Below are 27,757 nucleotides of genomic sequence, written 5' to 3'. Positions count from 1 at the left end.
CCTCAGATATTGAAACAAGTCAGCTTAATGTTTTGAACCATTCTTGGATATTTATTTCTGTGAGTGAATCTGAAAGCTCTTTAAAATAAATAAAATAGGATAACCCATTAAACAAACAGCTCTTTCAGGGTACAAATAAAGGAAGTAATCGACCTCTCAAAAAATTGACCTAGGGGTCATCTGAGGAGGAAAATCCTGCAGCATTGTTCAGAAACCCTTCATTCAGTCCTGCCATAGCATGGGAAACATCACTCATCACCAAACAGAGACTGTAATATTAATCTGTAATACTTAATATTAAGAGTTGTGACTGTAATATTAATACATCAATAATCCAAGAGTAAGTATGAGAAAAGTAAGAATGAGATGAGTCATTTTTTGTGGAATGATTTTGTACAGAATGCAAAGATAACACTAGGAAATACAAAGGGAACACAAAGCGTAGTTACTTTCTTAAAAGGCTGATTTTACATATTACACATGACATTATTACACATTGTACAGAGAATGTCAAAAAAGAGAGAGAATTACATGTTAAAATTAGTAAATCAGTGACTACTACTCACAGCAGTATTTTGATATATGTAAACTAGAATATGCTTAGCTACAGGGTAATGGCTTCCTGTGTAGTTAATTAAAGTTTTCACTGGCAAACACACCCCAGGTGTGCTCCTGTGTGTGTGAGGTGAGGAGGAACATGGTGCATCCGCTACATCTTATTAGCTTTCCACGACAGGTAGGAATTCCAAACAACAGCCACAATCTGGACCACGGCGAGTCTGCACAGAGGTTTGGTGGTAAAAGTATTGGTGGTTTGACCACACATGTGTGATGAGGTGTACACAGCTGTGTCAAAACCATGTGCAGGGTGTGAAGCTATGCTTTCAGATGCCAAAGCCTGCAGGTGACCCATTCAAAATCATAAAGCTCTCCTGGAGGAGTTTTTAAAATTTGTTATGCAATGATTGTTCAAATGATAGAAATAATTATCCATGAGAACTGAAAAGTAAAAACTTTAAAATGAACTGCTGTTGAAAATATTTACAAGAAACACTTAAAATATTTGCTCAAATGGACAACTGTATGATTCCTGTTTTTAAAAGTGTTTTATGATCAAAACAAAGTAGGGCATTGCGCTCAAGTGCGAGTTAAAGAGAGGGTAAAATAGGGGTCTGACAGATGAAGGAGCTGGTAGGTTGAATAGTGACTGCAGGGCATGTATTTGCGCTGATGGATTTGAAGCAATACTGATAGACTGTGGCTGTCAGACAGCCCCTCCAGCATCTGAATGGCAGTGAGAAACTTCTTTACTGCAAAAAGCCTCATGTGCCACTTTTTTCTTCTCTTTACCTCCATCTGTCTCCTCTGTTTTCCTCTCCTCTGCTTGCCCGTTTGGTGAAATCAATGCATCTCGAGTGTTTGTGAAACATTCCTGTGTGTGCAGCTCATTAGAAAGAAACACACTCTGGGCAGAGAGCAGTGGGAACTGAATCTTACCTGTGGTGAAGAGGTATGAAATAAAAGTTGGCAATCTGAACAGGAGGCCATAGCTGGAAGACAAAAAGACAAACATGTCCTACACCATTCTTATCATTTCACGTTACTTTTCAACATTCACTTTTTAATTGACACAAACATAAAAATGATAGGTTATTGTTTCATAACTGAGTCTCACTAATAGGTTTGGAAAACAATGATGAGTCAGAATGAAACAACATCAAACAGAGCTTGTTTTTGTACTGCTTAACACAGAGAGCTACGGTACAGAAAGTTTTAGAAAAGTGTGACTGATGACAGTGTGACTGTGACGTGTACACCCTCTTATGGCTGACAAAGAGTGTGTGTGTGTGTGTGTGTGTGTGTGTGGGGGGGGGGGGGGGGGGGGGGGGGGGGGGGGCTAATGAGAAAAAGACCAGACCTATCCAAATCTTCAGTTTCATCTTTCTGATTTGAATTCTGTCCACATCATTGGTTTCTATGTTACTGTATAACAATTTGTACATATGAACAGCCATATATATCTTATGGACTTACAAATATTATATTTTACGAGTTAATCATTTAATGGGGGGGGGGGGGGGGCTAATGAGAAAAAGACCAGACCTATCCAAATCTTCAGTTTCATCTTTCTGATTTGAATTCTGTCCACATCATTGGTTTCTATGTTACTGTATAACAATTTGTACATATGAACAGCCATATATATCTTATGGACTTACAAATATTATATTTTACGAGTTAATCATTTAATGAACAACATGAGCAACTTTAAATAATTAATTAACAAAGCACAATACATGGAGCACCATGAGTTCTGGGTGAAGAAGAGACCAGACTAAGGAAGGGAGTTGGAGAGGAATGCACAGTCTGGTCAAATCTTCCTAAAAGAGTTCATTTCGATAGCCTGGCCCACAGTTGTCTCACTGCAACACTCACACTGGGCTTCTCACCGAATCATAACACACACATTCTGTTCAGTGGACCCCTGGCCCTTTCTATCTGCTTTAGAGTAAACCTGACTCTCCAGTCTGGTGTTAGTGAAATCATTTCATAGACTTCACTACTAGGACCCAAGTGATCCTGTGAGAGTGGAACCTAACGCATGTCTCTTCAGCCCAGTGCCACTGAAGCATAAGGACACAGCAAAGCTAACAGAAACCTGCTGAAAATCCTCAGTACACTGGGAATGTGCTTGGTGATGATGTGCATTGACCACTGCTACAGCAGGTACCCTTACAGTCAAATAAACATGCATAGTGCACAATCTATGTTTTTAGGTGAAAACTTACATAGTAATTTGAGATCAGGGCATCAGTGTAATCCTGGGGGGAAAATAAAGAAAAAGAGAAAACAGTAAATCATAAGTGACACCTGTCAATCAGATGCGTTTGTGGCAGTGTAGGCGAGCATTTCAGAGGAGTAGGCCTAAAACAGATCTGACCTTTACCGGAGGAGACACTGCCTTGTGTTATGAGACTGTCAAATCTGAGCATCGGAGACTAAAGTAAAGCAGGTTTTGTCATTTCAAATCATATTAGTTTGTCATTAGTTTACTGCTTGTAAAACCAGCTGGTAAACCTCTTTAGTAATCATAGCTGGTACCAATATTGAACCCTAAAATGGTTCAAAACGTCCTTCAATGCTGGTTGGTTCCTCTCAGCTTGTTAGCTTTCACTCCACTACTTAAGGCAGTCTGGATTTCACATTCAAACAACCCACTGTTTAAGTAACCTAAAGACCTTAACTACAACAGCCTGAGAAAAACACATTGTACTTTAAAACACTGGACTTTTAAATTGGTTTAAATGAAATATAATTATATCTAGTTACACAACAACTGTATATCAATCTGATACATAAAGCAGTACATATTAAGAGTATATAACATATCTAAAAAGATATTGGCACTCATTTTATGCAATTCTGGGATGCTAAATATTTGACATTAGAGCTTTATGGGGGTTTGACTGGATTTGGCCATAAACTCCCACCCAAGCCCATTTTTCCCCATATCTGTGTGGCGTCTCTCAGGGCTTCCACACAGAAGAACAGTTGGCTGGTCAGTGAATCTGACCCCAGATCAGCGCGGCACCTCAACCTCACGCTGACAACTGGAGGTCAGCAGCCGTCTCACCAGCAGCATATAAAAACTCTACTGGCTCCCTTCACTTGCTGAGTGCCATCTTTTAAAGGTCAACGGAGCGACACCACGTGTTTAAAAGAGACACGTTCTCCTGTGTACCGTCTTTTTTTGCGCTCTTGTGCTCTTTGCCTTAAATGTTTCTAATTAAACACAAACAAAGCACAGACCACCTGGGGTGAAGTTACCTTGGGGCTGAAACGTCATTAGCTTGTTTTGTTTTTTCTTTGTCTGACGTCACGCAAAGTTGGACCCTCAGGGAAAGAAAGCTTTCTTATCTGGCTAATACACAGCAAAACACCCCTCAACAAACTCCAACACACAAACACACTCATACCTCGAATATGAAGTACAAAGGAGGCAAGATCTATTTTAGTCTTTGTCACCTCTCAGTAGTTCTGAGAAAAGCCAAACCCACAGGTCCGCTGAAGGCAACACAATGTTTCCCAAAGGCATAGAGAAGGGAAACCTGCAAAAAATCCCCTGAGAGAGATAAACCAAACACCAAGTCATCGGTTACACTATTACTGTCATTATATGGAGCTATAAAAGGGTAAGACACTATCGAACATCAAACGGCCCATAATGAAAACTCTAATGCGATGACAGAGCATGACTGCTAATCTTTGTTTTCCCAGCGAGGCAATGGGCACTTGACCTTTATCTGCACTATCAATTGAACTGAATCTCTGCAGTCTTCCCCTCTCTGTCATTTCTGTCTGTGGAATGGACTGGGCAGCGGAGGGATGCAACCTTAAACGATTAGCACAGACTGTGGATGGAGAAGGTGTTTGTGAAGAGATGCGATGCCGTTTGGAGAGGTAAGAATCTACAGAGGCTTTTTTCCCATACCCTCTGTTTTGTTCATCATTGATCTCCTAGTTTTCATTGCTCCTAACAAACATCACATGTGAGAAGCCCCAAAGACAGCTTTAAAGATCTGGTATTCCAATAAGTCAGCTCCTCCTACCAAGCCCAAACCAGAGGCCCCATCTCTGAGAACGGTACTGTCTGTGCCTGCACGACTCTGTCCTGGGCCGCGGGGTTAATGAACGCATTTGTCATTTGTTTTCTGTCTCTTCTGACACTCAGGTGACTGACCTTTCTGCCTCATTTTAACTCCATCACTTTCCATATATAAATAATTGATTACTGCTGTTCAGCGAGTGTCGCTGTGACAACCTCCCCCTCCTCAGAAGACCTGTTCTATGAGCAGTGAGTCACTGCTGGCTGCTTCCCCCATTAGGAGAAAGAGCTTCACACTCTGCAGGGCCAATGTGAGGGATGGTCTCTGCCTCCAGAGAATGGGATGGTGCCCAGTGAATGAAAGCAGAGGAAGATTGAGCAGTTTATCCCAAATAACTACGTGGAAAATATGCCTTTCCTAACCCATCTATGACACTATTAAAAAAGACACTGAGGAATATCTTAGAGCAGTTCAAAACACAGTGCCAGTTTTACCAGTGTTACAGGCAAAAAATATGGTATGCAGAGTTCTAATGCTTCATAGTACAACATAGAGAGACACTTTTTTCTCTAAACATAAACTTCCCTACTGGGGAGAAACTGTTACCCTTACCCTCTTGAGCTTGGCAACATTCTCATCCACAGTCAAACCATTCAGTGTTCCAGAAATCAACAGGAAAGCACCCAGGAAACATGGAGCGAAGCCAGCCTGTGCACAAAAACAAAGAAGATCCTTTCAGATGCACAAAAACATGCACATAAATGAGTGTGTGCATGTCCATTTGAGGTACATGTAAGTGTTGATCTGTTCTTTCTACTGATGGACATCTGAGCCACAATTATAACTGTTACTAGTTGTGGTCATCTTGTTTTTTTGCCCATGGGAAAATTGGATAATTGAACAGCAAACAGGTTCACCATTGGGGACCCAGGAGAAAGAAAAATAAGCAAAAAACAAGCACTTTTGTGTAGGTTTTTGAAAAAGCCAGATGTTGGTTACACTGGTAACAAGAAACCACTTAACTAAGTTAGGGTTTGAGCAAGCTGTTTTTGCTGTCTTTTAGAGGTTCTCCAGGACAGATTTGGGGACACAAAGTTCTGCCTTTGGTCTGTCACCACAACTGATTCACTCTCATTTATTCTAGAGATAATAATAATAATAATAATAATAATACGTTTATTTAGAGCCAAATATCATTATTTATAGTCTCAAAGGGCTTTACATGTCTATAACAAAGTCAGAATCTTGAGAGCGCAGGGTGCGAGGTGGGTTATAGGGTGTAATTAAGTCAGACAGGTAGGAAGGCGCAAGCCCATGTAAAATTTTATATGTTAATAAGATGACCTTAAAATCTGCCCTTGCATGAATTGGGAGTCAATGAAGGGAAGCCAGGACAGGGGTAATGTGATCAAACGTCCTCGTTCTGGTCAGAATTCTAGCAGCAGCATTCTGGACCAGCTGAAGACTATTGGTACCAGAGGCAGGCAGGCCAGAGTAAAGAACATTGCAGTAATCGAGGCAAGACGTGACGAATGCGTGAACAATGGTTTCTGCATCAGCCATACTTAGAAAGGTTCTAATTTAAGCAATGTTACGGAGGTGATAAAAGGCAGTTTTGGTTGTGTTCTTGATATGAGTGACTAGCGAGAGACTAGAGTCAAAAATCACACCAAGGTTTTTAGCTGAAGAGCTTTGGGAGATGATGCAGTTGTCAAAATTTGGGGTAAGATCACTAAAAAGATGCTTATGCATAGGGAGACCAATGACCAGCATTTCAGTCTTGCCTGCGCTAAGCATCAGGAAATTTGAAAACATCCAACCCTTAATAGCACAAAGACGTGCCTCAAGAGCGGTCATTATGCTGGATGGGTAAGAAAATCTGAATATCGTCAGCATAACAATGGAAGTTAATGTTGTAACTACGAATAATGTCACCCAAAGGGAGCATGTAAATAGAGAATAGAAGAGGGCCAAGGACTGATCCCTGAGGAACACCATAGTTAAGCTTGTGGCATTCAGAGGTAACATTATTATAGTGGACACACTGCTTTCTCTCAGAGAGATAAGATTTAAACCAAGAGAGCGCCAGGCCACGAATGCCAATTTGGTTTTCCAGGCGCTTTAACAATATAGTGTGATCGACCGTGTCAAAAGCTGCACTCAGATCAAGCAGAATAAGAATAGAAGTAGCACCAGCATCCATGGCTAATAAAAGATCATCAGTTACTCTAGTAAGTGCAGTTTCAGTAGAGAGAAAACACCTGAAGCCTGACTGAAATATTTCAAAAAGAGTGTTAGAGGACATATGGGCTATAAGCTGAGCAGCTACAATTTTTTCAAGCATTTTTGAAAGAAATGGGAGATTAGAGATCGGCCTATAATTATTTAAGGCTTCAGGGTCAATGTTCAGTTTTTTAAGTAAAGGCCTGATCACGGCTGTTTTAAAAGAGGAGGGTAAAACACCAGATTTAAGTGACATATTTAGAGTATTTAAGATTGTTGGACCTAGAACCGAGAAAAGCTATATGTAAAGTTTAGCAGGTAGGGGAAGCTGGTTTAGCAGAGTGCACCAATTTGGACAGTGCGTCTAGAGAGATAGGGTTAAATTGAGTTAAAGGGTGCACATCCTCACTAATCTTAGGCACAGCAACGGAGAGCGTGCAGGCAGTCTGGTTTGATAAATTAATTTGAATATTACGACGAATTAATTAATTAAGTCTAAGTGTAAGTCTAAGTCTACTTAAGTCTATTTTTTGCGAGAAAAATTCAACAAAATCGTTTGCAGTAAAAGGGCTAGACTGAGGGGAGTGATTCTGGGTAAGTTTAGATACTGTATCAAAAAGGAACCCGGGGTTATTTTTGTTAACATTAATTATTTTCGAGTAATACGCGGAGTTGGCTGTGCAGAGAGCGCATTTATAATCTATCAGGCTGTCGTCCCATGCGAGGCGGAAAACCTCTAGTTTGGTTGCCCTCCAGTTTCGTTTCAATGTCGTATACACCTGCTTCAGCGCGCGGGTTTCATTATTAAACCAAGGTGTTAAGTGTTTACACCTATTTTTTATAGTTAATGGTGCTACCATATCTAGTACATTACGAAGGATAGAATTTATGCTGTCCGTCAAGCCGTTCAAAGATCTTTGCTGATCATTGAAAGAGTTGAGAGCAGTAAGAAGCAGATCAGCAAGCGCAGCAGTGGTGGAACCTACGAACCGCGGTAGAGACAACTGGCGTGAATGGAAGAGTTACTTGGAAAGTAATAAGAAAATGGTCTGAGAGGGCAGCGGAGTAAGGAGAGACAACAACGTGAGACATATCTAGTCCGCTAGAATAAGATCTAAAGTGCTGCCACTGAAATGAGTTGGTTCGTGGACATATTGGTTAAAGCCAAAAGTGTCTATGACAGCTGTAAAAGCTTTATTAAGAGAATCCGAACTGTTGTTGATGTGGATATTAAAGTCCCCCAGTATCAGGATTTTATCCACTCTAGTAAGAATAACAGAGATAAATTCAGAAAACTCATCTAGAAATTGACTATAGGGCCCCGGGGGACAACAGAGCACTGCTATGAGAAAAGATGAGGCAGTACCATATTGCTTCACGGAGAGCAACTCAAAGGAGTCAAAATCAGGTAAACTAAGGGTGTTAGGAGAAAATTTAGTATTATAGATTAGAGCTACACCCCCAACTTTCTTTGCTGCCCTAGCAGCATAGGAAAAGGAATAGTTAGGGGGTGAAGCTTCATTTAAAGGGAGAAAAACGTCAAGTTTCACAAAAACCCATGTCAAGGCTAAAATCACTGATCAGGTCGCTAACAAGCAACACTGATATTGATAAAACCTAACTTCAGCGTCACCGGGCTTACAGTAATCATATCGGAGGAGGTTGAATTGTTACTAAATTGCTACGAAATATGGTCTGTTTGACTCTAGACCGAAATGAGCTACGTGGGCGTGAAAGTACACTAATGGGAAAAATGTCACTACTAGCTATATAGTCATATTAGTCTTAAAATTATGATGTTCATTACGATGAACATTATTCGTTAGAAGAAGAGGGCGACGGTTTTCTCGTCGTTTATGTTGTCTCTGCCCGACAAGTGCTCCAGCTCTTTTGTCCCGCTTCCTTCTATGACATCTGAGTCTGAAGGCTGATTTATACTTCTGTGTAGGCTCTACGCAAAGCCTACACGTAGCCTACACGAGTGGCCTACGCTGTCGTGAGCATTTATACTTGTGCGTTGGTGTGTCTGCGTCGCTCTGTGTTGAAACCTTCAAAACGCTAGTTTGCGGTGGGGTTTCTATGCCACTGTGTTGAATTTCTTCGTGCATTACAGTCGGTGGCGAGAATAATGTCAAATAAAAAGTCGGAATTCAGTCTTTACACAGCAATATCTATAAAATAAGTTTTGCGTTAAAAAGAAGGACCAGCATCTAAACTTTGGGGGACAAACAAACGGAGCTCTCAAAATAACATGCGCTCAGTTCGGCATTTTGCTGAAATTTTTCAGTTGCAACTGAAACTGAGCAGATCATGTTGGAGTTGCTCCATGGAGCTAATAAATGTTGAACAACAGTTACTTTTATTGAGATTACTGCAACGCTTAAAAGACAGAAGATGTCGGAGGAGATGGTATGTGCGACCATTGAACCGATTGAGGCGGAAAGAGGGCGATGCTACCAAGTGGACCAATCACAGTTGTTGCGGTCTGCGTCGACGCATGTGGCAGCGACGCGTAGTTACATTTCTGGGGAGGTGTGCGTCAGGCTACGGCATAGGCTACGGCGTAGGGTACACAGCTACGCAGAGCCTATGCCGTACCTACGCCGTAAATACGACGCAGAGGTAAAAATTGGCCTTTAGTCTACAGAAGACAACTGAGTGTTATGAGTCCGAGTCTGAGAACTGAGAACAACTGAGTCTTACAGTGGGACTGCATGGTAACATTCAACTGCTTCCTCAGGCAGAGGACCGAGTGGTTCCCATGTAAAATTGTGGTCATTTTCATTTGAGTTAAACTAGATGCACTAACACACACACACACACACACACACACACGTACAGAGAGAGCAGAATGAAAGCACAGAAAGTGGGTCTCTAAAATTAGCCCTGGAATTTCTTTTTTCTGGTTTAAATAAAAAGGTGGGAAAAAACATCCTGGAGTTGAAAAGGGGCTATTTTGTTTTAGATGTAATCCTCTCACTCTGAAGACTTCCTTGTCTTTGTCTCCTCCACTCAGTCCATTCAGCCCTCCCTAATCATGTTACAGAAATGGAATTATGCAAGCGGACGCTTGTCTTCCCACCTGCCGTGGCGAAGTTGACTTGGCACAGGAGGGATCTTCAGTCTGAAGGGGTAAACGCTGGAACATATCACGAGCCCGTCTGCCTGTGCCGTGGCTCTGGCCTGGGTCTACTCAGAACAGGCTTGGACTATCAGAGCCGTAGTGTGGATTTCATCATCTGCCTCAACTCTTGCGCAGTGCCACACATGGCTCTGTGTCTACCGACTGTTTCTCTGGGTTCTGACAGATTTTAGGACTCAATGTGTATAATAATGCTCACAGAATTTCTCTCTCCCCCTCCAAGATATTTTAAGAAATTGTAAATAACTTCAAACAAGGCAAATGGGGAGGAACAGCCACACACATTTAAGAGAATATGAAGGGGATCAGAGTCCTACTTGGCAAGAACCAGTAGTCACAGCTGTGCTGTGGTTCTACTGCTCTTATAAGATGCTTTCACACTACAGGTGGCCCAGGGATAAGTAACGTCTTAGCTAAGGTACTTATTCCTCAGCTAAATGTAGTGTGAAAGTACCTTGCAAGAGTTTCTGGGTTAAGAGAGGTGACTAGGGCTGCTGCGGTATAGAAATTTTCATACCGCAGTATTCGAGAGAATGCCACATTGCAGTTTGCGGTAATACTGCAACCAAACCCCCATGTGTTTAATTATTCATTCATTTGATGTTACTTGTCCCTTAATATGTTGAAATTGTTCGGCTGACACAGAAGGATGCGATTAGAGCCCGACCGATATATCGGTGTGCCGATATCATTGGCCGATATGAGCTACTTGCCGATAAATCGCTATAAATCGAAGATGTTATGAATGTTTGTCATTGTGTAGTTTGTCCTCAAGACGGCAGTTCTAGCGAGTAAACAAACAATGAGGGGTTGCCACCTTTTATGTGGAGAAATAAGGGACGGGACAGGACGGAATTTTCTGGCAACATACAGCAGGTTATAATGCTATCCCATTGCTAAATGAGGTCACACACAAAGCTAGCTAATGCTATGTTTATCAGTGGAAGACCGCTAACGTTAATGCTTGGTTAAACTATAGTGTTTATCTTATTCTGCCTAAATGAAGCAATAGTAAATATATCTACGACTCATATGTCCGTTGGTGCATGGGAAATTATTAAACCAGAGGGAACACGTAAAGAAATGTGAGCTGAACAAGTATATAACATGGCTTGGTAGCCAAACAAAGTTATCTAGCTTCTCTTTCAAATGTGTAGCGTGAAATCCCAAAGTCGCAAGTCCTTGACAGTCTTGTAGTAGTAGATACATTCAACAGCAGCGTTTACTTTAGAGGTCACTATCAATTTACTGCATAGTCTAAGATTACATGTTTTAGACGGCGCCAAATGGTGGTTGAAAAATGGTTTCTCATAGCTTGCATTGGACAATATTAAAAAAAAAAAAATATATATATATATATATATATATATACACACACACACACACACATATGTTTTCTACTTTTTGGACTTTTATACATTTGACTTTTATTTCTCAAAACGTTAATATTATTTGTTGTACCTTTGTTCAAAGTGCTATTTAGGGCAACAAAAAAAAAATTCTGCTCTTCTGATATTTCCCCTCTAAAGTAACACGTAGCCTAAAATTACGACTTTATTCTCGTAATATTATTACCCTAAGCCTAACCCCCCTTCCTTAAAAAAAAAAAAAAAAACTTGTCTTCTATCTATGTTTGTCTAAGAATTCCAGGGCGCAATACGAAGGAGTAAATTGACGCTCAGTCTTTTTAGCGATGTATGCTTATGAGGTATTAGGAATCCGACTGATGCACTGATTGTAAGTCGCTTTGGCTAAAAGCGTCTGCTAAATGCTAAATTATAAATTGTACTTTTTTCTCGTAAAATGATGGCTTTATTCTCGTAATATTACGAACGTATTCTCGAAATCTCAGAATTTTTTTTCCCCTCAATGTGGCCTTTATACTCCATCATACAAGCACCATATAAAATGCAAATATTAGGTTGATAGTTATTATACACATTTACAAGCATTTTATGTGAGTTTTGTTATGCAGTATAATTAATAAATATGGGTATAAACAGGGGTTATCATACATTGAATATTTTCTTCTATTTGTTGACATTGCTTGTTGACAGTTACCATTATTTGTTGAGAGTTGCAGTTGCTCACTAGGCTTAATTATCTTTTTTACTGGAATTACAATATTTCCAAGCTCCCTTTAGCTGTAGCGAACTTTCATAAACAAATTTTATCTTGGTCTCTTATGCACAATCATAATATTAGATCACACACGAATTGCATATGGAATAATAACGATGTTAGATACATTATACCTAACAGGTATGTGAATTAAGTACTGGGAGACAGTGATCCAGAGGCATGTGTATTAAGTACTGGGAGACAGTGATCCAGAGGCATGTGTATTAAGTACTGTAACAGAAAGCAGAGCGGGACGGAGGTCTGAGAGAAAACCAAACGTCTGAGGTTTATGAATGTCACAACACACCTGATCAAACAGCATCTTCTTCAGCGCTGCACTCTTGGTCCCACCCATAACAAGCTTATCCAGAACCTTGTACCAGCCTCCTACCACTGGGCCCTAAAACACACACACACACACACACACACACGGTCAGGCAACATTTCTGCCACACAGCAGACACTCATACAGAATATTTTATGAATTTTAAACATTTACAGGTATACAGTACATAAGTCTACAACAGACATTCCTACATCAGTAAATAACCTTCAAGTGACTGATTAGCTCACATTAACAAAATACGGTAAGACTGGCTAATATATTACTACGCTAATATATTACTAGATAAAATATGCTAATTATCTATCATATGCAAACAATGACATGACAAATGCATTTATATACTGCCGATGCTTACAACTGGAGGACAATAAGAGAACAGGCAGAATTACAGCTGCACGAATTGATTTTGATGTGTTTCCTGTGCTGTATCGGGCATACAGTTTGAGATGGCCCTTACACACCAACGCTGCTAAACACTGTTTGAAAGCTTCTCTGTTTGAATTCAGATCTGTGCACATAACTGCATCCTCTTTTTCTGCTCTCCTTTGTTACAGCCAACGCACATCATCTGAATCAACATTATTCAACAGGACAATGAATAGCCCGGTGCCTGTATGTTTCCACAGATAAACAAACAGGCGAGTGAAAAACAACACGTGAATAAACAAACAGTATTTCCAGCTCATATAGACCACTGCCAGCTGTGACTAGCCCTGACTGACTGATGTGTGGTGGGCTACACATATCAGCTACAGATTAAAGCAAGACTGCACAAAGCATCTAAATACAGTGTTTGTGGCAAAACACTTACCATGTAAACTCAAGAGAAAAAAGCTTAGTGTTTACAAGCACCAGAGCTATGGCTATGGCTTCGATGCTGGTGATTTCAGATGTCAGGTGATTTCAGCTTTTACTGAGTGACAGGCACCACAGCTGAGTGGGAGTAAGCTTAACAGCATTTGAGAATCTGTAAACCAGAAACATCTCTCTCTTTCTCTCTCATTGCATGGTTCTCGGTGTCCCTGTCCTAACCTCCTAGTGAATCACTGTTACTGGCCTTTAGCAGTCCACCCATCTGCACATGTGGTTTTCACACATGACACTGCTACACAAGGCAGTCCAGGTACCTGAGACTGGCACAGTGAGCACTTTACTATGCAGAGCTGGTGTAGTGCTATGGGAATGAGTGCTGTACTGGGCAACACTGGTGTAGTGCTATGGGAATGAGTGCTGTAATGGGCAGGACTGGTGTAGTGCTATGGGAATGAGTGTTGTACTGGGAAGAACTGGCGTGGTGCTATGGAAATGAGTGCTGTACTGGGCAGGGCTGGTGTAATGCTATGGGAATGAGTGCTGTACTGGGCAGGGCTGGTGTAGTGCTATGGGATTGAGCCTAGTCCCTGGACAGTCGTGAGTTAAGCATGTAAGATGCGTTACCTCTGATTCAGACAGTAATAATCCTACTGTACTCTGATTAAAAGCTTAGTTATTCTAGCATGTACATACAGTGCATACGGAAAGTTCTCAGATGCTTTTGAGTTCTCCACATTTTGTTATGTTTCAGGCTCATCTTAAATGGATTCAATTAATTTTTTTTCTCATCAATCTACACACAATACTCCACAGTGACAAAGCAAAAACAGATTTTCGGCGTGTTTTGTTAATTTATTAAAAATAAAAGACTGAAATGTCCCATTTATATAAGTATTCCGAGGCCTGATTGGTGGAGTGATGCACTGATGGTTGTCCTTCTGTAAGGTTCTCCCATCTCCACAGAGGAACTCTGGATCTCATTCACAGTGACTGTTGGGTTCTTGGTTACCTGTCTGACCAAGGCCCTTCGTCCCTGATTGCTCAGTTTGTCTGGGCGGCCAGATCTAGGAAGACTGTTGGTGGTTCTAGATCTCTCCCATTTGCGAATGATGGAGGCTACTGTGCTCTTGGGTACTTTTAATGCTGCAGAAGTTTTCTTGTATCTTTCCCCAGATCTGTGTTTTGACACAATCCTGTCTCACAGGTCTACGGACAATTCTCTCAACCTCATGGTTTGGTTTTCATTCTGACATACACCATCAACTGCGAGACCTTACATAGACAGGTGTGTGCCTTTCCAAATTATGTTCAATGAGTTCATTTGGGCACAGGTGGACTCCAATCAAGTTCTAGAAGCATCTCATTGACAACTGATAGAAGTAGGATGCTCCAGTGCTCAATTGCAAGTGTCATAACAAAGGGTTTGAATACTTATGTAAATGGGATATTTCAGTCTTTTATTTTTAATAAATTAACAAAACACTTCGAAAACCTGTTTTTGCTTTGTCGTTGCGGAATATTGTGTGTAGATTGATGAGAAAAAAAAATGAATTGAATCCATTTTAAGATGAGTCTGAAACATAACAAAATGTGGAAAACTCAAAAGGGTCTGAAAACTTTCCGTATGCACTGTATGTGCATTTGAACAGGTTGTGGATAGTCTCTTTTTAATTGGATTGTTGAAGAGCAGCCAACCTGAGATAGTGTAGCAAATTCAGCGACAGGTCAGGTGTATGCCTGGCCTGTGACTGCATTTCCAGCACAAGACAACCTTGTGCAACCTTGGCTAGCAGAGCAGGCCTGCCATGCACTTTAAAGGGTGAGTTAGTGGGAGAGAGATAAAGTGTGACTCACGACGAAGAAGAAACCGATGCTCATCATCTTAGTGGTGCGCCGCACACTGTGGTTGGCTAAGCCTCTTCGCTCAATCAGCTGCTGTGAAATGACATCGCCCACCCCAACAAGAGAACCTGGAAAGGAGGGGTGTGTGTGTGTACGTGTGAGAGAGAGAGAGAGAGTGTGTCAGGTTGTCATCTGTTTATCCCTGCAGCCCAGCATGAGAACAGCACCAAGGTAAAAATGCCAAGGAGAGAGAGGAGAGGATGGACTCATTCATATCCCTGCTCACCCCATTCACCGCCCTTCTGCACCTCCTTACTGAATGAAACATGGCCAGAGAGATGAAGAGTTGGGCACCCTTTAACTTTAGTTAGCTCGATCCACTTGTGAAATAATTAAAAAAACAATTCTCTTTAAAAATGATTCAGTTTTTCTCACTGTACATTCTTGGATTTAGTCCAGTAGAATTCCCAAGGGCAAAACTCTGGCAGGATTTTTTCTCAACTTGAATTTAGCCCACTTGACTCTGTAAATCACATGTTCCTAAAAACCTGATTATCTGAAGCAGGCATGTTATATGAGTGCTCGGACAAATTTGAGTAACAAGGCAGGTTCCTGGCCAGGAGGGTAGTTGATTCCTGTTGAGGAAATTCCTCCCCAGCCTTTAAAAATGCTATGGCTGCTGACATTTTAGGAGCATGAGTAAAATGGGCTTTATATGTAAAGAGTGTGAATGCTATAATGAAAGGTGATTACCTGCATTACATGCTGTGAGAGGAATATGGGTAAAGGCTAAAACTGTCAGTTTTGGTACCATGATTTTAACATATGACTCAGATCAGTATGCATTGCCACCAAAAAGGCAGGGCCTTTAAATGTCACTCTCTAATTTCCACCGGTGTGTCAGTAATCAACATCATGGGACTGTTTTTCCAGTAAGAGACTACAATGTTGCCCATCATGCATCTGTTTAGTATAACTGGAGGAAGAAGGAGAGAAGCCCCACCAGAGGTAACATAATGTTAATGTACTTCACTGTAACTCTATAGTGAAAGTACATTGTGCGGTTCATCGCGTGTATATTAGGCCTGATGGATGGCTAGGCTACACAATGACGACATTCAGATCTTTGCATTGGTCAGAATAAAATGTTATGTTACACTGTGATGACGACACTCAGACCTGTGCAGGATAGTTAGTTTACACTGTGATGACGACACTCAGACCTGTGCAGGATAGTTAGGTTACACTGTGATGACGACACTCAGACCTGTGCAGGATAGTTAGTTTACACTGTGATGACGACACTCAGACCTGTGCAGGATAGTTAGGTTACACTGTGATGACGACACTCAGACCTGTGCAGGATAGTTAGGTTACACTATAATGATGACACTCAGACCTGTGGAGGATAGTTAGGTTACAGTATGACAATAACACTCAGATTTTCACATTGGACTGAATGGACAGTTTGATTACAATCAGATCTTCACCCTGTAAAATGTGTAGTCCTGATGACTGTTATTAATTAGCATGATCCTGGGTAGAGCACCTTCTGCATTAATAATATGAATTTAAATGGAGATATTAGCATTGCGAATGTGCTGGCTGAAAAAAACAACAACAAAACAAAAAACAAAAACTGAAAGAAACAGTTGTAGGACCATACCAGTTTTCAACTCTGGTTTTAAAAACATAGCAATAATAACAATGAACAATCGGGCACTTTGGTTCTAAAGCACTTCTACTACTACCTTGTCTTCACATCAGACATCCAACGAAGAAAGAAGAATCAAGACAATTTTGATTTTGTTTGGTTTCAGATTCAAAGTCTTCGCTTTAGTAGTGAGACACAAGCAAGTCTTTTAAAAATAGGCAGTGATAACTGAACTAAAGAGCAGCTCAATAATCGAAATCGACCTGAACACAGAGACATTAGTATGTGAAGAAAACACAGCCATTATTCCAAGCACTTGAGTATTACAGAGAGAGTATGACTCATCAGAAAACCTAACAAGTCCTTTATTTCAGTGTTTTTGGAGAACTTCCCTCCAAAAACCTAAAGTGCATCTGACCAGTGTCTGTATGTATGTGCGTGCGTGCGTGTGTGTGAATGCATCCTGAGAAATTCTTTCCTCAAACTTTTCTCCTGCTGGCTTTAGGTAATGTGACAGCTCAGCCAACGAAGACTTAACTGTAGCCTATAACAAAAAAATGTGTGGTGAGGACATTTGTGTGTGTGTGTGTGTGTGTGTGAGTGAGAGAGAGAGAGAGAGAGAGAGAGAGAGAGAGAGAGAGAGAGAGGGAGAGAGAGAGAGAACCTGAGCATTTAGAAATGAAGGAATGATAAACGAATAGCATGTGAGTGAAATGAGTGATGGAGATGGATTGCAGACGGACTCAGGGACACCACAGTGTCCACTCTCGCTCTGTCCATAGACACAATGTGTGTGCCAATCACATTGACAGAGCTGTTTCCTCTCTTCTCCTGAAAATGTCAGCGGCCTTCATTCCCAAGCCAGCCGCTGTGATCGATCGGGTTTGCTCCGAACACCAGGCCACTGAACACAGCCATGCATTATGCATGTGTTAACAAACACCACTCACTGCATATTCACGGCCATCGCACGTCCACTGAATATAAAACTCGCTGAGAAAGAGGGGTCTATGTATTTTATAATTGGTGAGGCAGTGTCTGGTTTCCATTCAGTCACCATTAAACTGGTCATTAACACTCTTTGTTTTCATGTTAAACAGAGCAAAAAAACAACCATGGGTCCCCCGTACTTTGGGCGGCTTGATAACATGAGTACATCTGAGCACACACTCATTCGGAGACACGGTTTCTGTTTCTAATTATCTACAGGATTCTGATATGAAATAAGCTTGAAACTATCAAGAAAATACATACAAACAACAAACTAAAGGCTCATTTATAGAGACCAATGTAATAATAAAAACACCAACCTCCAGTAAATTAGTCACCTCTGTGAATTCAATTCTAATATGATCAACTTCATTTCTGTTTCAAAACATTTCTCACCAAACCGATCTTTCACACCAGGCCTGGACGGACAGAAAAATGTCAACTCCTACACCACACACACATTGTCATCGCTCCACAAACAGCAGACTGTCCAGGGCACACACAGACACACACACACACACACACACACACACACACACAGCTCATGGCTTGAACACTCAATAACACATCACTCTGAGCTTCTCTTCAAAAAACAACCAACAAACAAAGAAATCATTTGCTGCTCCTCACAAAACAACCAACAAACAAACAAAACATCTGAAGTGTCTGGTTATTAAACGACATAATGCTATATAGGGTGTTTTTTCTGGTAACTGCAAAAGTGTGTTTGATGAAGTGTGGCTTTGGTAACAGTAACTGGAAAGGTGTATGTGATGAAGTGTGCTACTGAGGAGTGCTGGGGTTACAGTCTGTGACTTTTCACAAAACACCAGACAAACCAGGCTTCACTTCACATAATGGAGCAGAAACACAGCAGGAGAACTGTGCATGATGAAAGAGGAGTAGAGAAGTACCTCTCCTCTGACTGACATCACTGAGGTTCCCCTGAGCTTTCCTCCACAGGAATGTGTTTATGTGCCCAGTGTGTTTGACTGAATCTCCTCTACAGACATAAATATACGCACAGACCTCTTCATATACTCCTTACTCTCTGTGAAACTCTACTCCTCTACAGACATAAATATACACACAGACCTTCTCATATACTCCTTACTCTCTATGAAACTCTACTCCTCTACAGACATAAATACACATACAGACCTCCTCATATAGTCCTTACTCTCTATGAAACTCTGCTCCTCTACAGACATAAATATACGCACAGACCTCTTCATATACTCCTTACTCTCTGTGAAACTCTACTCCTCTACAGACATAAATATACACACAGACCTTCTCATATACTCCTTACTCTCTGTGAAACTCTACTCCTCTACAGACATAAATACACATACAGACCTTCTCATATACTCCTTACTCTATGAAACTCTCCTCCACAGACATAAATACACACACAGACCTCCTCATATACTCCTTACTCTCTATGAAACTCTCCTCTACAGACATAAATACACACACAGACCTCCTCATATACTCCTTACTCCACCTTCAAACCAGTCAAATGTATGTATTAATAAAGTTCATGTTCACAGGTGTGGTCTTAGACTTACTGGGATATAAAGAGTGAGAAGACTATGTGCCAGCACACACGCACGCAGGCAGGTGCGCACACACACACACACACACGCAGAAATGCACAAATGTGCACACACATTGTGTGTTGCCACACTGGGTTGGCTGTGCAAGCACAGGCCAGTTGAAAAGCACAGCTCCAAGCTGGAAGGAGAGAGAGAGCTAGTTGTTGAAGTGTGACTAAGTGTCAGAGATGATGTGACTGACGGCAGGGCCCGAGGATTAGTAAGAGTAACGCTAATTTCCTTTAATAGTCAGGTCTTTGTGATGGTAACTGTCACTTTTGTCACTGCAAACAAGAGGTGAGAGAAGCCTGTCCCTGTAAAACGTGTCGTTTGTCCCCCACAACATGAAAACACCGTGCACACAAACACCCACACACAGATTAAAGGCACACACAGCAAATTTAGCCTTTGCCTCTTCCTAAGGTGTCACAGAAAATGCAGAGAGAGAGAGAAAGAGAGAGAGGGAGAGAGTGTCAGGAAAATATCAAGGCACAGAGAATGGGCATAGTAATTTAAACTAAACCAAATGCCACCAAATGGCAAGACAGTGTGAAGGGAAATACCAGTCTGAGACCACTGGTTTGTGTTTACATGCAGACTACTTATTATACGTTTGAACACATGAAAAAAGCTGGATAAGTAACAGCATCTCAAAACAAGAGATCGTTCTTGTCCACATGTGGTGAACTACAAATAAAACAAATTGCATATTTATTTTCTGTAGCCAAGTGATTTTTTTTATGCATGTGATGATTGGTAGTGATCCATACAGAATGGACAAACACTCATGAAAGGAAAGTCCATATCGTGTTATCGAAATCAACACAAGGCCATGTTAATGTTATACAATTACAGTCAATAACTTTCATCTGCCCTTTGTTCTGAATATGAACATTTTTACATCCTAGGACTGGTACCTGGCCCTCGTTTCCTGTGGGGTACTCCTCATTTCCTGTGGAGTACTTCAGAGCACCTTCCAGAGACAAGCAGAAGATCTGCAGCGGGAGTCAATTGTGGAACTCCACAACCCACCAATAAAAACATGGTGAACTTTGGAGGACAGTGAGTGTCTCCCACTCACCTATGATTTACAAAGGACAATCTGTCTTAATGCTAGAGCCCAGTGAGATATGCTAGCCTCTTTTATGTGATCCAACCTTTTCTTAAAATGTCAAGAAACAGCTAATAACTCAGAATAACAGGCTGTGTGGAGACGGGAACCTTTGCTATGCTTTTACTGGGTCAGCTTATTAAAACACCACTAGCCAATTGATCATGGTACACACACAGGCAAAGACACAGAAACAAAGGCAGAGTGGGATGGAAAAGTAGCCTGAGTAAAAATCATAAAAACATCGCTTTTTCTCTCTGGCTGGAACAAAAAACAACAATTGACATTTACACATGGTAAAGCACTCAAAGGAAATGGTGACAGCTCAGCTGAACCTGTCTCACCTAGACCCTTCGGTCTTTATTCGCATACCAGCCTTCGATAACTAACTGACCACAGAAAGCAGTCTGGAGCTTAAAGTCACTGCATCTCAGAGTCCAGGCTACTTCAGTGAGCAGGATAAAACCAGCCCAGGTCTTCAGTCTAATGTTCAGATGAATCTAGGGCATCGTTCTTCATATGAAACATGCCAAATAGATCGTTGATTAGCATCAACAACACTGATATCTATCAGGATTTTTATACAATCTGTCCAGTTCCTGGTCCCAAAAGGATAAAGGCATTCAGATGTTTTTTTTTTTTTTTTTTAAAAGAGAACACTTCCACAGAAAAAGTGCTGAGGTTGGCACAACCCTGCCCTTGAAAACTGTGTCTCTCTGGGCCAGTGGCATGATTGACGCATCTCTCGCTAAGTGAAATTATCTGTGATCACTTTGACAGGGTTGTGTTCCCAGCCCGCAGGCTTTTCCCCCTGGCTCCGGCACCAGGCCATAGCACCCCTACCCATTTAGTGGATGAGACTGGCCTGACAGAGCAATACTGGAGTCAGGTAACCCCCCCCAATACACGCACACACACACAGACAGACGCACACATGCACATAGATGTGCACGCGCCCTGCATGACTACAGGTTTGGCTTCAACACAGACACAGAGGTAAATCAGTCATTAGGGCCCACAGGTTTACCCAGCGTCATCCCTGGCCCCTGTGCCGCACTTCCTCTCTGTCCGGTGCCGAAATGTCAGACCTGCGTAATTTTGAAAATAAAGCTGCGTTTCTAACATTAGCAAAGACATTGAGAATACCACAAATTTCTTTGGTTTTTTTTTTGCTCATTTTTTTTTCATGCAATGACTAATACAAACTCTTCTCTGATGCTCTCCAAGATGTGACCTGATTAGAGGAAGAGATGTGCGGTCATTTTCTCCAGTGAAGTTCCATTTTTTCAGAGAACTGTTTAAGTCTTGTGTGCTAAGTGAGTTGTGACTAACTGTTGTGGACCATTGCTGTACTTGACAGGGCCGTTCGTAGTCATTATCTGGTTTTACAATGACCTTCGTGCCTTTGCAACCCATTCAACTGTCTCGCGTCTCTTTTGTCTTCCACACAGCTAAAGCTTCTATATATAAACAACTCATCTCCACTCCCTCTGATTTGAAGAACAAAGAGGATGATTCACTGCTCCGGTCCGTAATCTTGATTACATAAACATGGATCTCTTGATTGCACAGTCCAATGAGGACATTTTATTTCAACTTGTTCTCAAGTGTGTTCTGACACCCTGTAGTCACTCCAACAAGTCAAAAAGCACATTCATCAATTGTCATCAATTGATCTACTTTCAGCAAAAAGAAAAGGGTAAGAGTTGTCAATATTTAGTGTATTTGCTGACATGTATCTCATCCAATCAGAGATTCTGTAGCCGCAGAAGTGGGAGGTTCCCTTCCAAATGGACTTAATCATAAGCAGAATGTTCCAGCAGACTGCTTTGGCAAACACAAGCAGACATGCATCACAGCGGTAAAGAGAGTATGTGATATAAAACTCAATCCAAAAAACGTATCCACTCAGAGTTCCTCCTGATGATGTCATACAGGTCCTCTCCTCTCATTAAGGCTCTTGGTAAAATCTTGAGTTAGACTGAGATGCCAGCTCATATCAAACATCTCTTGAAAGACAGATGAGTGGAAAAGAAAAAATGACTGTGAACAATCTGTGGACAGTCTGATCTGTGGACAGTCTGATCTGTGGACATTCAGTCCTGTGGACGGTCTGATCTGTGGACAGTCAGTCCTGTGGAGCTCATTAAAACACTAACTTGCATATTTACTGAAACTTCAAACGCGCTTTCATTTTTGATTAATTAATGGGAAATTTAAATAAACTAAACAGTTAATCAAAAACTCTCACCAACCATGAGGACCAAAAAAAGTATTAAAAACAGAACAAAAGCCTGTCTATGGCCAGCTACAGGTCTCCTCTGTAGTGTGTGATCTGTCAGGATGAGAGAGGATGAAACAGCATCTGAAAAACTATTTAAAAACAAAAACAAAAACAAAAAGGGAGATAATGCTATTTTAACTAAGCCTTTCAAGTAGTTATTTCTAATTCAGTTATACCTACTGGATCTTCCAATGTAATCAGCATAAAACAACTCTTTACTCTACTGAAATACATCATCAGAAAAATCCAGATGATGACATCAATACCAGGGGATTAATGTAGTAATGACCCAACCTGTGATTAAGGGTGAATCTCCCCTTTCACAGACATCTGTGATGGTCCCTGTCTCTGTTCTGTACGACCAACAGAAACCCTCAGATTGACTGATTTTTACTGCCACCATGTGGCAAACCACAGTAAGTGCAGTCAATTAATTTACAACAGCCCTGGTGCTGCCCAACAAAATCACAGATTATGGCTTTGATCGCAGTTGAGACAGACCTTAAACGTAGATACATAGTTTAACATTAATTCAGAACTCAATTTCCAGAATTAAGGAGATGCATTGGAAAGGACGATCTATAAGATTGAATTTTTCACCTGAATGCTCTGCTGAAACGGGTGAGAGAAAGTTCTGCATAAAGAGGTGAGTGAAAGCTCTGCTGAAACAGGTTAGTAGACATTTTCTGTGAAGTAACACCACTGTATTCTCAGCAACACGACTGGCGACAACAACAGCAAAAATGATTGGATGTTTACGTAGGTTTGACAGTTTCCTATTTTGGGAAAGTCTGCCTTAAACAGTCTCCACCTCAAACAGTGTGTTCCTGCAGGTGAGGCATGTAATGTGGATAGCTGATGAGGTAAACATTTGGGTAACATGGTTTCAGAGATTGAGTTGACCTCAGAGGAAAAGGAAAGCAAAAAAAGGGAAATGGGAACATGGGAAAGAGGTGTGGTGAGTTTAAAGAGCATGCATTGGAATGGGATGGGGTGGAGTGGGATGGGAGGTGGGGGGGGGGGGGGTGTTGCCAGAGGTTTTGGAGCTTTAGTAATGTCTCTGATGATATCATGATGATGTTTATTGTGTACCTGTCAATCACTGACCGATGCTTTTAGTGACTGAAACCTTGAGTCTGTGTGAAGAGCTAAAGAATGAAAGCTGTCCTTCTGTAACCTTCTGCTTTCTTACCTTCATGATAGTGTCACCAGAGCAATGCAAATGCCCAGAACCCTGAATTCTTCCACATTTAGTCTGAAGCCAACAGAGCTGCTGGTTAACAGAGCCGTGACTGGTACTGTCTGAAAGTGTGTGTGGTCCTTACCTGCAGTCACTATCTGAACTGTCCATGGGTATTTAGTCATCAGTGCCTGATATGACCGCCACAAGCCTGCCATGCCGCTCCTATAGGACATAAAAACAACAGGCAGAGATAGCAAACACTGTGTCTGGTGCAGGGACCCACTATGGCTACTGGAGAGCACATGGACTTTGCTGTTCTCAAATTAATGGGCCTAAAATCAAACAAGCTCAGTTTATCAATTTTTGTGTGAAATAAGGTGCTCTGAAGTAAGCTAATAAAATGAAAATAAATAAATAAATTAAAAAAAAAAAAAGAAACAGCAAAAAGCTGTAAAACATTAACTTGCTTTCATTTCCGTATGCGTTTGCATAGTAATCATAATAACACAGTGCTGTTACAGTCATATTTTCAAATGTAATTACTCGTCTGTTATCTGCGTAGTTGTTTGTACGTAGTTGTTTGTAAGGCAATTGCGAAGCTAATAATTTCACTAACAGACAGCTAATGGTCAAGGGCAAGCGACTGTATCTTTTCAAACAGTACATTCTTTGAGGGTACATTAATCAAAAGATCAGTTTTCAGTGCACAACAACATACCTGTTTTTTTCTTTAAACATATTTTGAGATTAAACACACAACATTCGTCTTTATACAGCTTGAGAAAATTGAATATAAATCATGCAGCTTTAATATACTGCACGTGCCCAATTTAAATGAACTCGGGGCTTCCCTGTCTGCTCACAGAACAGTTGCAACTTCAATACTCAGAGAAATTTGCGAGCAAATGTTATGTCACCAGCTGCTCGTATTATAACACATTACAGATTCCGCCAAGCATGGCGACATTTACAGCGATGAAAAGTTTGGAAATAGAAGTTTTAACGTTTTCTCGGTACCAATTCATTGATAAATTACCCAAAACTTGTCGGACTCAAAAGCTGCGAGTTAGCACAACATATAACGTACTGGTCTAGTGCTTCTTAGGACAGTTTACAGGTGTACAATGTCAGCTGACACGAAAAGCAACCAAGTTAAGAATATGTCTTATTGTGAGGGAGATAAATCAAATTCTACTGTACTGTAACTGGTAACATCAAGTAGTTCAGACCAAAATATATGAAATTTAACAAAGCTGATACATTATACCGATAGTGGTTCAACATGTCAGTAAAGCTGTATCCACAGGTACACCTATAATAATGTACTTTCTATAGTAAATCGACAACGACACTAAAATTGTTAGCTTGCAACATGCAAGTTACCTCTTTTCGCAGTCGGTCCCTTCAAGTACACAACGTCACTTCCACTTTAAACCACGCAAACTATGAATGAAATCTGGCGCCCTCTACTGGTCAGAGCCAGGGACAAACTACGAATAATGCCATAAATATATCAAAAGTTTGTGAGAAACACACTTCATTCACACACAAGCAACTTAAATGACAAAAATGAGAAGATATTGAAAACAATATTTTCTAACGAACATTTTGCCACTCAAGGTTGAAATGCAATTTGTTTTAGGTGATTTTTTTTTATTGTTTTGCTTTAGTTAAACGGATCTCTTCATATCAGAAATTCAAAAATTGCAACATATTAAAATTCAGGTTTCATGACAATTATTCCAGCTTTATCAAAACGAAACTGAAATACATTGTATATAGCATAACACATGCTAAAATATTATTCTTAATAAGTTATTAGTTGAGGGGTTACTTGGGCTGTAACTGACCAATTCAATTAAATTAGTTAAAACACAATTCTTGATATCAAAAAACATGTTCTATATATATGACTTTTGATATATGTAATGTTAAAATTCTAATACGTTAACTTGTAACAAAGTATCAGCAGTCCTGATTCGTTTTAGTTCTGTATGGAATACATTGACATCAATGCTGTTAAATATTATCAGTGGTCTTTGAACTGAAATGAGTTTGAATAAGGGAGAAAACAAACACCGTCAGTCTATCAGAGAACAAAAAAACATGGTGAACTTTGACACTTTGCACAGATATATTTATGTACTGATGAAAAAACAACATTCTGTATGTGGCAAGGACATTCAAAACATCACAGCACAGACAAGACTTGATTCAAGTCGCTTTTATTGTGTTCATACAGGAAATTCCCTTCCTAAAAATGACCAGAACAGCTTCTGAAGTGTGAAACAGAGTTTAAGGTAGTTGGACAAATTGGATCTGTTTAACCTGCTTTTTCAGAAAAAGCAACACTTTCATATGAATGAACATTTACTTAGGAACTGATTCCTCCATTCTATCTGTGCCGTGTTTCGTTCCTCTTTTCAAGTCCAGATGTAGCAATAAATGAAATAATCTATTACATTTCAATTCAATCTTTAAAAAGTAACACTAAGCTCTCTGCATATTAAAAACAAAATAAGGAAACAATGGCAGTCCAAACAGTACCAATACTATTGTCAAAAACCAAAAACAAAACAAATTGGTTTCTGATGAAGAGACCAAGGCTGGGTCCTGAGTGCATGTCTGACATGTCTGACAGGCTACAACAGGATTAAACATAAAGTAACAGCTTCCACAGATTCCACGCTCTTGGTATCCAATCCAGCTTTCCTCTCACTTTAATATTTATACAGATGTGAATGCACATGATGTCTGTTCAGTTAAGCCAAAACTCTGAGTATACTGAAGGTCATCTGAATGCCATGCATTCAAGTCCATACACTAACTCTAAGTCATCTCTGCATAGGACAGTCTTCAAAGACCATGATCTAGTTTTCACCAATGAATTATATCTCTTTAAAATGTTGTGTACTGTCCTGAGGGCTTTCATTTGAAGAACTCTTTAACATGGTCATTCAAGAATGACTTCTTCCAGAGTTGCCATTTGAGTTTGTGCTATTAACTCCACAACTTGGGGCTGCGATTACACCAGCAAACATTATTTACAAACCTTATTTACACTGAAAGTTATCATTCAAGTATATCACCCAGAAAAAAATGGCTGCAAAATAAAATACATACCTGAAATTCACTCCCCTGCAAACCACTGAGAAACTAAATAAAATTTAGAAAGAAAATTTTCGGACAGTTTCCTTTTAGGAGTTGGAGGCCACAGGACTGAAAATTCCCTTTTTTCTGACATGTTCAGAGGTCTTTACACACAGGAAAAACAGTAATGTTGAGAAATGCCTTGCATCTCTACGTTTTCAAATGTCTATCCCACGGTGAACAGGAGAAGACAGATTCCTCTGTATAAAACTACTGAACTTCTTAAAACAGTTAATCTACACTTAGTATTTTTTTTCTCTAAAAGCCCAGCGCAAGACCGGCACACCAAGCTGCCGCTACCGGTCTTATTCACAACCACTATATACTTCACTAAGGGAGTAACCTTGGTACACAAAGAAAACGCCCTAAAATCCAGAACATCACTATTTTCAAGTAAGAAAGGAGAGGCTTCAGGCCAAGCCGTATGTGCATGAGGCATTACGCATAGTGTCAAAAGCTCTTCAACTACTCGTTAAAGTTACACAGGCACTTCAAAGCTCCGCCGAATGGGATTCCACAGCTCCAACCATTGTCTTGACCATAACATAAACGACTGAACGCTGCGGTGAGGGTCTGCTATAGCACGGAGATGACTGACAGCCGGAGGATGTGTGAGCAGGGTGTGTGCCACTCAGAACAACTGGATTAAGTGCTCGTGTGATTCTCTGCCCTTCCTCCTCCTCCTCTTCCTCT

The 27,757-nt window shown here is 40.7% G+C and overlaps 1 protein-coding gene across 1 annotated transcript; it reads right to left on the bottom strand.

Annotated features, from left to right (window-relative positions):
* Positions 1–356: 356 nt before the first annotated feature.
* On the bottom strand, positions 357–24,132 carry mpv17 (mitochondrial inner membrane protein MPV17). The gene is made up of 7 exons (XM_030771535.1): positions 24,057–24,132; positions 15,107–15,222; positions 12,401–12,493; positions 5,220–5,315; positions 2,790–2,822; positions 1,498–1,550; positions 357–779 (listed from the first exon to the last, which is right to left on the bottom strand). Exons 1-7 carry the CDS (start codon positions 24,127–24,129, stop codon positions 710–712), a joined length of 534 nt encoding a protein of 177 aa, XP_030627395.1. The 5' UTR covers positions 24,130–24,132; the 3' UTR covers positions 357–709.
* Between the last annotated feature and the right edge of the window lie 3,625 nt (positions 24,133–27,757).

This window comes from Chanos chanos, chromosome 4 (genome assembly GCF_902362185.1).
Source record: "Chanos chanos chromosome 4, fChaCha1.1, whole genome shotgun sequence".
Lineage (NCBI taxonomy): Eukaryota > Metazoa > Chordata > Actinopteri > Gonorynchiformes > Chanidae > Chanos > Chanos chanos.
Note: the sequence above shows the minus strand (reverse complement) of the source record. Positions and strands in the feature narration are given on the sequence as shown.